This window comes from Rosa rugosa, chromosome 1 (assembly GCF_958449725.1).
Source record: "Rosa rugosa chromosome 1, drRosRugo1.1, whole genome shotgun sequence".
In the NCBI taxonomy this organism is placed as follows: domain Eukaryota; kingdom Viridiplantae; phylum Streptophyta; class Magnoliopsida; order Rosales; family Rosaceae; genus Rosa; species Rosa rugosa.
This window is the reverse complement of record NC_084820.1, coordinates 46,850,012-46,861,913: the sequence shown is the minus strand read 5'-3', so window position 1 is coordinate 46,861,913 and position 11,902 is coordinate 46,850,012. Positions and strand designations below refer to the sequence as shown.

At 40.9% G+C, this 11,902-nt stretch overlaps 1 protein-coding gene and 1 long non-coding RNA gene across 2 annotated transcripts; both read left to right on the top strand.

The window, feature by feature from the left end:
* Positions 1–4,085: 4,085 nt before the first annotated feature.
* Positions 4,086–5,055, top strand: LOC133724517 (uncharacterized). The gene is made up of 3 exons (XR_009853747.1): positions 4,086–4,254; positions 4,663–4,744; positions 4,832–5,055. It is a non-coding gene; the product is annotated as an uncharacterized LOC133724517 (long non-coding RNA).
* A 1,651-nt stretch (positions 5,056–6,706) lies between these two features.
* Positions 6,707–10,350, top strand: LOC133739209 (probable LRR receptor-like serine/threonine-protein kinase At3g47570). Its single transcript, XM_062166949.1, has 2 exons — positions 6,707–9,530; positions 9,700–10,350. The coding sequence occupies exons 1-2, from the start codon at positions 6,821–6,823 to the stop codon at positions 10,140–10,142; spliced, it is 3,153 nt and encodes a 1,050-aa protein (XP_062022933.1). The 5' UTR covers positions 6,707–6,820; the 3' UTR covers positions 10,143–10,350.
* Positions 10,351–11,902: the final 1,552 nt, after the last annotated feature.

Sequence of the window (11,902 nt, the reverse complement as noted above, 5' to 3'; positions counted from 1 at the left end):
GGGGGTATAGCGCTCTGAACCCAAGGGGGAATCACTATCAAAGTAAACTGACTCTGAAAGGGGGCAGACCCAGGCGGAGCTGATCTCCGCCAAGAGGTGTAATAATTGGCAGAATCAACCAGAGGCCAGGGTACCAACTGGGCCAACCCAAATTGACGAGCAAAGTGATTGGGTGCATAAATTTCGTAACTTAGTTCATCCATGGCCAATTGAATGTCGGAGCAAGAAATAGTGCGGCGAAACATCATCATAGCTTCTTCGCGATGACCCGGGCGAGGAAGAAACCCATTTGCCAATATTGCGGGGAATCTTCTATTCACCACCAACATCACATCCGGCATCTGATCCAGAAGATACAAAAATGAGAAACACTCGGAAAATGCCGAAGATTCATACCTTTCCTCGCGGCAGAGCCACCGGCCCAACAGAACGTCATTTGGAGGCACTGCTGGCACGTCTGGTCGGCAAAAATGGGGGAAATAAGTCTGGAGCCAGAAATCCAGAATCCAGAAGGGGCCTGAGGATTGGACTTCGAATGGATGCAGAGCGACTTGATAAAGGGCTCGATAAAGCGAACCCAGAACCGGTTGACCAAGGCCAACGACTGTGCCATTATAAAGAGCAGTGGCCAAAAAGGACCAAGTGCCAGTTGGTTTACCAGCAGAAGTACAGAAAATAAACTTACAGAGCCACCACTCGAGGAAGGCAATTCCCCTGTTTCGTCATGATGTCCGCGGTAGTAATTTCGCCAAGACGGGTAAGATCTGCTATGAATGCTGGGACCAGTCTGAGTCATCTGCAGCGGGAATTTCTCGTCATCAAATTGGCCTTGAACATACGGTGCCGCGTGGATGGGTAGGCCCGTGATAGCTAGAATATCCAATAAGGAAATACTCATCTGCCCAAAGCGGAAATCAAAAGTGTTGCTGGCTGTGTTCCATAAGCAAAAGATCGCGGCGAGAGGAGTGCGATTAAGGCCGCCGGGAATTTGAAAACACAAGTCAATAGCATCCGCAATGCCTACTGCGCGCCAGCGGGCCAAATCTCGGGCACGAACCTCATTGTACCAGGCTACATCAGGAGGTTGGATTGAGGGCCAGAAACCAATTTTGACTCTATGATGTTTCTGGCCCCAACTTCCAAGATCAGCAGGAGACCGGAGAAGAGCCGGGATGGAACGGCGGATGGGAAGCGCATAATAGGCCATAGCATCATCTGGCAAACGATCGCGAGGTGTGGGACCCAGACTCGCTTGATTATCGCCGCCACCAAAGCCCATCAGTCGACTTCTCTCCTCTCCGGTCTGACTTCTACATCGAACACTCATGTTAGTCCGCCAGGTGAATGCGGCTTTCTCAGTGATTTCATCTGCCTGATCGATAACGAATGGTTTCTTGGATGCCATTTCTGGGTTATGAGGAACACTTCTCCATTACGCCTTGATTTATAGCTCAAATATGTTTGGAGATTAGTTTATTAGCTGGGCCAGTGAGTGGCCCTAGTTAATAATTAATGAGCCATTATTCAATCTTGAGAATCGCATCTAAGGCGACAGTGAAGATACTTCTCCAATACGCCTTGATTTATAGCTCAAATATGTTTGGAGATTAATTTATTAGCTGGGCCAGTGAGTGGCCCTAGTTGATAATTAATGAGTCATTATTCCATCTGGAGAATCGCATCTAAGGCGACAGTGAAGATATTCCACCTTTTCCTACCACCGCAGGGCCAGCATAGTGGCCTGATGTTTTTTAAATAAAACATGATTAAAACCGATGCGGTTTTAGATGCTAAAGTTGCAGCAAAATATGGTGGTTTCACTTGGTCACACGTCATGATGACGATAGCCATGATCCAATCATCCTCTTTGGCATAAGACTCGCGAAGGATTAAATGAAAGCAAACAGTTTGCTATTTTGCATCTTATTTCGCCAAGTACTATAGGTCTTGATCTAGCCAGGAAAGCGGCTCCAACACCTACATTTGAGAAAATCAACAGAGAGCCAGCAAACAAGGCAAATATTTGTTGCTATACACATGGCGAAGCTACCACCAAGGAAGAGAAGGATCCTCATTCGCGATCAAAAGCAGTCTCCTTCGCATGGGGGGCACGCTAAAGTTTTGATTGCCTACAACCTACCCAAGTTTCGCTAGATCCATGGGGGGCAATAAAGTTGGCAAAGGAAGCGACAGTTCATGACAAAGACATTTCAAATTACGGCATTCAAGCTTTATGGCCTATTTAGAGGCCTATATGGAAACAGTCAAGCCAATACAAGTGGTTTTGGAGCGACAACATTATAAGAGTAGTGCTGATTCAAGACCTCTTCAATCAAGACGAAGACCTTTGACTTCGAGGTCTGGGGGGCAATGTTTGGACCCAAAATGAGCGTTTTGACTTGACAAGGCACGTCTTGGAGAAATTAAGCCAATCTCAGTGGCTCAAGCTATATATTGTCGACAAGTTCGAAATATATATTTAGAGGCTAAATAAAGCCTACTATGGAAGCATGGAAGCATGAAAGCATGAAAGCATGAAAAGTTAACTTTAGCACATTTTCCTACTTCGGCTAGGAGAAACCGAGCTAAACAAGGAAGGAGAGGCGGCAGACTAACCAAAAGAAATTGAAATGAGCTGAAACCTTCCAGATTAAATCTAGAAAGCCCAAGGATCATTTCTTATGAAGAGTGCCAGAGCTAAAAGTGAGTGGAAGGCCTTCAAACAATCAGTCCAATTTCCTTGTCTAGAAAGGCTTGGAAACTGGACCTGTAAAAGGTCCAGCAGCGTTTTCGGCTCAACCACTATATCAAAAGCTCCGAAAATTTATCTGGGTGATCTACACTCATAGTGGAACATTTCTTATGAAGAAGTCACGGTCAGAAAATGAGTTCTTGATGGAGATAAGATTGAAGGAATTTCCTTGTCTAGAAAGGCTTGGAAACTGGACCTGTAAGAGGTACAGCAGCGTTTTCGGCCCAACCACTATATGAAAAGCTCTGAAAATGTATCTGGGTGATCTACACTCATAGTGGAACATTTTTTATGAAGAAGTCACGGTCAACAATTGAGTGCTTGATGGAGATAAAATTGAAGGAATAAAGGAGCAGAAAGTGGTTCCTTATCTCCAAAATTCATCATTCCTTATCTTCAATTATGCCTTCTTATCTCCTTATCTCTAAAATTCATCATTTCTTATCTCCAATTAATGCTCCACTATCATTTGTTTAATGCTAAACACCTTGGCATGGTAGCTTATAAATAGAGGTTACAATTCACTCTTCAAAACACGCAATTCACAACAACAATCTCTAAGATTATCAAAGCCTCTCTAGAGAAGCCCTCTCCTTCTCTTACCGGTAGTCATACTTCAGTCCTAGTCTCCTCCCGAGCCGATTGTTAGTGCTACCAAACCTTCCAGCCAAGCTAAAGTCACGCTTTAGCAAGTTCTCCTCACTTCCTAGTAGTTCTCGCTCTGCTCGATCTACAAACATCGAGTATCGATTGTGATTTTGAAGAAGCTCAGCAAAAGTCCTCGCCACGAGGCACAAAGAATCCCACGACGAGGTTGGTGCTCTCCTCGTCCACAATCGCTTGAAAGAAGTCAGGTCAAAGGACACCCCCGACGACCGCACCCAAACGGTGCTGGCACGCCCGTGCAGAAAAGAGACTGTTGACCAGCTACAGCAAAATTGGAGCCAAACAACAACCTATCAATCACCAATCTATAGGGATAGGCACCTATTACTCAACATCTATTTACATGATTATCCACAAATATTTACAACACAACTTTAATTATATGAATTATGAGCAATGTATTAAATAGCGCGCCTCAGGCGCGCCTTAAGGCTTAGAAAGCGCGAGGCGCTGTAGAAAATGAGTGTGTTTTGCAGGTGAGGCGCAGAGGCGGACAAGGCAGCCAAAGCGCGCCTTAAGGCGTCTAAAGCGAATGCCTGAGATTTTTTTGTTTTGTTTTTTTTTTCACCAAAAACGACGTCGTTTTGGTGTTTTGAGAGTTAAAACTCCTTCAGGTCTCAAGCTGAAGTCATTTTCGATTCCTTCAGCCTCCTCCATCAAAACTCCGACTCTTTCACTTCCAAATCCCAATTCCCAGGCAACAAATTTGATAAAATCATCAAGAGCCCATGAGTTTTCTCAAGGATTTGGCTCTAAATGAGGCTTTTTTTCACACTTGGAGCAAGAGATTTTCTCACTTGGAGAGTTGGAATCGGATTTTCAGCAAAGGATTTAAGGTATGAATTTGATTTCCTCGATCTTGCTGATGAATCCGATTTGCAGCAAATGTTCTGTTTTCTTGTTCAATTAATCACTTTGGTGCAACTGGGAATGTGAGATTATGATAATAACATAAATGAATGGAAATCATGTATGATAGCAATCGGTGCAGTGATAGCAATTGATACTAAATGAGGGAAAGAACATGAGTATTGGCAAGGTTTCCAGAATATGCAGACCATAGTGTTGGGGATTATCATGTGCTTTGGTCATATTACTCACATATGACAGCAATCTGGGATTATCATGTGTTTCTGGTAATCATTTTGTAATCAAAACAAAGGAGTGGTGTTTCATTATGGCCAAAGTTGCTGGCTTTACCTCTAGCAGAATTGCTTTCTCAATTAAGTTTCTACTTATTGCAGTAATGTTCCTTGAATGGCAGATCAAACACCTTCAAGTATAGTGAGGCTGGCTAGAGTACTAATCACTGATAATTAGCTTCTGGTATAGCTTCTGTTATTATCTTATAGAGAAATTGACAGTTATGTTTGTGTTGTGACGTGACGGTTATGTTTGTTTTGTGAGTTTCAGGGGCACATGATGTGGCTGCATAGACAAGACTCCTTCAAGGAGAAGATTGAGGGATCTTAGTGAAGCCAGTAACAATGATGCTGATAATCAGCTTTTAAGCTTTGAGCCATTACCATCAGAATTGTATGTAAACAATTCCCAACTTCTGTTTTTTCAGTCTGTGTGATTGGTTTCTGAGTTTCATTGTGTAATTGGGAGGGAGTAGTCTGATTTTGGTTGTCAAATTTTAGTTTTTGGTTACAATACATGTTCTATATATAAGACTAGTTATATACATAAATACAACTAATTTATACGTAAGGCTTACGCCTTATGCCTCAAGGCGAACGCCTTCTTGAGGCTCTCCCGAAAACGCCTCGGCTACGCCTCTGTTGGAGAGGAAATATCCCACATTGGAAAAGTGACAAATAAAATATAACTTATAAGTGGGTGGCTCTTACCCAATTGTACCGAGGCCTTTTGTGATTAAAACCCAACACCTAACGGGTGGTTAAGTTGGGACAGTATCGGTACAATGGTGGGCCACGGGCCACGCTTGTCGCTGTTTAACATGGTATCAGAGCGGGTCCCTCTCCAATTGCGTCTCCACGTAGGCACGTATCATGAGCCCAAATTGGGGTTCCTTGTATTGCCATTGAAATGAAATTACCAAGTGTCCAATGTGGGCCTTGGATTGTATTGACCAAGTCTCCAATATGAGACTTGTGTCCCAATTTCCAATATGGGAATTGGATGAATGAATTTCACGTGCAGACCTAGAGCTAGGTTGCACGTGAGGGGGCGTGTTGGAGAGGAAAGATCCCACATTGGAAAAGTGACAAATAAAATATAACTTATAAGTGGGTGGCTCTTACCCAATTGTACCGAGACCTTTTGTGATTAAAACCCAACACCTAACGGGTGGTTAAGTTGGGACAGTATCGGTACAATGGTGGGCCACGGGCCACGCTTGTCGCTGTTTAACAGCCTCAGTCTTTTAAAACATTGATTATGAGTCACAAATGACATTGATATATTAAATAATAATTATATAGCAAAGAAGTTTGCTGGGACCCACAATTAGGCTCACTGATTGGTGAGTTTCTTGTGTCGGTCACGCCAGCAAAAGAAACCAACCCATATTTTAGTGTCTAAGTCGTTGTTATTGAGAATAGTCACCAATCATTGGTCCCCGCTGACCCATCTCACACAATGATGTGGTAAGCCCACTTTTGTGGTAGCGGGAGGATCTAAATTACTGCCTAGCGCCTCGTGCTCGTCTTTGAAGTCTCGGAGCAAGTCCACCCGTTGAGCTTGACCGGGCAAGACTATTCACTGTTTTTTTGCCTTGTATTTCTACTATTAAGCTTGACCAGTCAGATACTGTTCACAAAATGTCACGACTAGTCAAGTTTTTAGTCAAGAACTCGACTAAAAACTTGACTAGTCGTGGCATTTTGTGAACAGTATCTGACTGGTCAAGCTCAATAGTGGAAATATAAGGCAAAAAAGCAGTGAATAGTCTTGACCGGTCAAGCTCAACGGGTGAACTTGCTCTCATATCCGCTCCACAGCCAAGTGGTTTCAGAACATTAATTTCACCATCTCAACTTGCTAAAAGTCTTTAGTATCATTCATGTTGTAGGACACGTATCTTTCTTAGGCTTCCCAATTCCCAGCTAGACCTCTGATCTTCATATTGAAAATTTAAGTATTGGACCAGAGTGGTAGGCCAGTAGATTGAAGATAATTCAAGTAGTCGGTGCTTCCCAACCAAATCTTTAGAATTTCCACACCGATCAAAGAAAAATCTACATCGATCGTTCAGTCAGTAGCATCCATCTATAGACCTTGTTGTCATCTATCTCCAAGTAGTTACTACGTCATTACCACCGTAGTCCCATTCTTGCAATTGCCATTTTGGTATAAGATCACTTCTTTTGTATACTTCCCATTCATACGAAACCAAGAAGTTTCATTTGTTCCTTGTGTGAAACCAGCAATTAGCACATGATGGAGGATTCACTATCAAATTGTAGGTGGTTTTTGCACAAACTCCTTCCTGTGTTCATCGTTTTATGCATGAACACAGTTCTGGAATCTGCAACACCGCCCACTTTAGGAAATGAATCCGATCTCCTGGCATTACTAGACTTCAAGAGAAGAATCATTAAAGATCCTCGCCATATCATGAGCTCATGGAATAATTCCATCCATTTCTGCAGTTGGGTAGGCGTTACATGCAACCCTTCCAACAATCGAGTCATCATTCTGGACCTGGAGTCTCAAGAACTGGAAGGCTCCATATCTCCTTCAATAGGAAATCTTACTTATCTTACTCAACTCAACCTCACAGACAACAAATTTCGTGGTGGAATTCCTCAACAATTGGGGCGTCTACTGCACTTGCAACAGCTCAACCTGGCCACCAATTCCTTGCGGGGGAATATTCCAACTAATATATCTCACTGTTCCCAACTAAGAGTGCTCGATCTTGGTGACAATGGACTTACGGGGCCAATTCCAGACCAACTCAGTTCACTGTTTGAGTTGACTCATCTATGGCTTGATACTAACATCCTCACAGGAAGTGTCCCAGCTTGGTTAGGAAACTTTTCTTCTTTGTATGCATTTTCTTTTGGTAAGAACAATCTCCAAGGAAGCATACCCAGTGAGCTAGGGGGTCTAACAAGTTTGAGAAGATTCGTACTTGCAGATAATAAGCTTTCTGGTATAGTTCCTTCTTCAATCTACAATATTTCCTCATTATACACCTTCAATGTCGCTTCCAACCACCTGCATGGAGAGTTGCCACCAAATGTTGGCATAACTCTTCCTAATCTCGAAGTTTTTGTTGGTGGTGTCAACAATTTCACAGGAAATATTCCTGTATCATTGTCAAATGCTTCTAGACTCCGGCTTCTTGATTTTGCTGAAAATGGTCTTACCGGTAAGCTCCCTGCCGAGTATTTTGGAAGCTTGGGAAGTTTAGAGAGAGTAAACTTTGATGACAATTCACTGGGAAGTGAGAAAGCTGGTGACCTTACTTCTCTCAGTTTCCTGGCTAATTGCACCAATCTTAAGGTGCTGAGTTTTAGCCGTAATCATCTTGGAGGAGAATTGCCAGAATCTATAGCCAACCTATCAACCCAGCTGAGGATATTTACAATGGGAGGCAATTTGATATATGGAGCCCTTCCTACTGGCATTGGGAATCTGGTAAACTTGAAAAATCTGGGAATGGAACAAAACCAGATATCCGGTAGTCTCCCTGATATGATCGGGAAGCTTAACAAGTTAGAGGGTCTATATCTGAATCTGAACAGATTTTCAGGGCCAATCCCATCCTCCCTAGGTAACTTGACTTCAGTGACAAGGCTCTTCATGGAGGGGAATAGGTTTCAGGGAAGCATACCTCCAAGACTTGGGAACTGCCAAAATCTATTGATACTCAACCTTTCTAGTAACAATCTAAATGGCACCATACCAAGAGAGCTAATGGCGATTAAATCCCTTTCGATTTCTTTGACCATGTCTAACAACTCTTTGACTGGTTCACTTCCATCTGAAGTGGGTGGTTTGGTACATCTCGCAGAGCTAGACATATCAGGAAACAAGTTATCGGGTGAAATCCCCGAGACCCTCGGCAGTTGTATTAGTTTGGGACTCCTGCTTTTAGAAGGTAATGAATTCAGTGGACATATTCCTCAGTCTATGGAAAAGCTGAGAGGCTTGGAAGAGTTGGATATTTCACGCAATAACTTATCTGGCAAGCTTCCTGAATTTTTAGGCAAGTTTCGAGCTCTCAAGTATCTCAACCTTTCTTACAATGATTTTGAGGGTGAATTGCCTAAAGAAGGAATCTTCTCCAATGCAACTGGTATCTCCGTGCTCGGAAATGATAAGCTCTGTGGAGGAATTCCAGAATTAGTTCTACCTGCATGTTCCAGCAGAAAGCCTCATTCATTGCGAGCCCTACTTGCCCCAGAAGTGATAATCCCTTTGACTAGTGCAATTGCTTTAATAATTGCTCTTTCCTGCTTGGTTGCTGCCCGTTCAATGTCGAAAAAGTCGATAGATGGACCTTTGGTTTCATCTTCTCATAATGATTCATATCCAAGTATCTCTTACTCGGAAATTGTCGACTCAACTAACGGGTTTTCTGTGGACAACCTGATTGGTTCGGGAAGTTTTGGTTCTGTATACAAAGGATTACTCAGTAGTAATGGAATGGTGGTTGCTGTTAAGGTATTAAACCTTCAACAACAAGGAGCTTCGAAGAGTTTCATTGATGAATGCAGAGCTCTAAGAAGCATAAGGCACCGCAATCTTCTTAAGATAATAACTGCCTGCTCAAGCATTGATAATCAGGGAAATGACTTCAAAAGTCTAGTTTTCGAGTTCATGGAAAATGGAAGTCTTGACTCTTGGCTGCATCCCAGAGATAATGAGCAATCTCAAAGTAAGAAATTGAGCCTTATCCAAAGGCTCAATATTGCAATTGATGTTGCTTGTGCATTAGATTATCTACATGACGATTGTGAATTATCCATTGTTCATTGTGATCTAAAGCCAAGCAATGTCCTTCTCGATGCGGACATGGTAGCCCATGTTGGTGACTTTGGTTTAGCAAGCTTTCCCTTTGAAGCATCAAATAATCATTCCAAAAGTCAGACCATGTCAGCTAGGCTAAAGGGTTCCATTGGCTACATTCCTCCAGGTATAAGTTATTATTATTTTTGATTTTTTTCTATTCCTAATAGCTTATTGATCACAAAGATAACTGCCTCAATATTATTGCTGGAAGTTGTAGAAGCAAAATCCAAACAAACAATCTAAAGATCAAACGTTATTTGACTATGACATCCTAATGTGTGTTTTAAATGCAGAATATGGCATGGGATGTCAAGTTTCCATTCTGGGAGATATCTATAGCTATGGGATTCTATTGCTAGAAATGTTCACAGGGAAAAGGCCTACAGACGACATGTTCAAAGATGGTCTAAGCATTCACCAGTTCACAGCCATGGCTTTCCCTGACCATGTCATGGACATCGTTGACACTCCATTGCTCCCGGAAACAGATGAGGATAATGACGGTGATGACACATACAGCAATGACATACAAGAAAGGCCGATAGCCGGGTATAAGGATAAAGGCCTAGTCAAAGAAAGAAGATTGGAAGAATGCTTGATTTCAGTGATGCAGATTGGTCTCTCATGCTCTACAGTATCACCAAGTGAGCGCATTCTCATGAATGTGGTTGTGAACAAGATGACTGCAATTAGAGATTCCTATCTCAAATTGACCAAGACCAAGTTTGTCACCTAATCTCAATGTATACCCTCAAGCCTTAGATTATATATATACTAGTTTTCTGCTAGAGCATGTGTAAAATTTTTATAAGGGAGCTTCTATTCATACCTCTAAAATTAGTATTTAGACCTCTCACTTTTTCCAAGTAATAGTTGACTTTGTCAACTCATGTCAAATTACCAATAAAGACACAAATAAGGGAAAAAAAATCTCTTCTTATCTCTACGAACAGTAATAGTCTTCAACTTGGGAAAAATTTTCTCTTCTAATGTAAACCCTAAAATATATATCTCCAAATGTTATTTACCATTGAAGTCAAAATTTTCTGAATTTGACTTTGCCTTCGTAAAGTGATAGACTTCCTTGCTCACATAGGTGACAATTTACAAGATCTATCACTGTGCTATAAAAAAATAAAAAGTAAAAGGATAGAAAATGAGAAATACAAAGTCACCTCAGTTAATGATGCCCTACTCATTCTTAATGCAATCAAACATGTGAACGAGCGGCGACAAAAAGCAGTACTCCAGCACGTTTATATGACAAACGCAGCAATGGGTAGTTGTCCACAAGATCTTCCCGCACATCATCAGTGCAGAGCAATTTTATGTGGAACTATTCTATAGATATGATGAAAAATTCGACCATCTGATATAAATCTATGGAGAATGCACTAGACTCATGGTTGATTATTGTAATTTCCTCCACTATCTCATAATATCTAAAACAAAAAGACCATGCATGTTCATTTCAAGCTGCTATGGAAACAAGTAGGAGAGAATCAGTTTAGGGACAATGACACCTAAATGCAATGAAAATAATACTTATAAAACATATTTATACGAGATGATGAGCAAACACGGTATTGTTGCCTACGCTAACCAAGAGTCGACAATTCATTGAAAAAATGCTAGCACCTCTGTTACTCGTATATGGAGGATGAACTTCAAAAAAAAAAAAAAAAAAAATTGCTACAATTCCAAATCTTCAAAAACTGAAAGAGATCCAACTACTGATTTTTTAAAGTATGAATAGAATCTAAAAAAAAGAAAAAAAGGTCTTTTATTGATTTTATTGGACGAGGGGCATTATAGGAAAATTAGAGAGGTGTAGATAGCAAATTGGTTATTTGTAAAAGTAAGTTGGAGGTCTATTAAGTAGGGAGGTCCAAATGCCAAATTTGGAGGTATGAATAGAAGCTCCATTTTTATAATTATTATATTGAGAAAAAAAATAGAAGTTATTTGAAAAGAAAAAAGGAAAGTTATTTGAAATTGTGTGTGGTTATTGCAGAGATATAGGTAGTTAACTATCTGAAAATTATTTATTTTATTTTTTACATAATTTTTAATTTTTCCATTTACCATACTACCACTCAATTATTAAAAATTATCTAAAATTAATATAAGGTCTAAGGATTTTATTGTCTTTTCACACTAACTTTAGCTAACAAAGTCTTTTCTCTTAATAATAGTGTATGTGTATATATATATATATATATATATATATATATATATACAGATCCTATCCAGAGCAAGGTTAGGGTTTAGGGTCACTTTTCGATCGCATATCTACATCTCGACCGTTTAGTTTTTAGGTATTAATGTATAGATTATCTCTGCAAAATTTCAGTCAAATTTATGGTCGTTAGGGCATTGATAACTGCCTTAAAGCTAGTACGGTTCAGGTTGGACAGATTTAGTTCGTCCATTGGTTTGAACGAGTTAGATACCTACATCATCAATTTGGCTGAAATTTAGCAGAGATGATCTATA

Coding starts and splice junctions, on each gene's coding strand:
- LOC133739209 (XM_062166949.1), top strand. CDS start 6,821: ATGATGGAGGATTCACTATCAAATTGTAGGTGGTTTTTGCACAAACTC. Junction 9,531..9,699: donor CATTGGCTACATTCCTCCAG/GTATAAGTTATT, acceptor TTTTAAATGCAG/AATATGGCATGGGATGTCAA.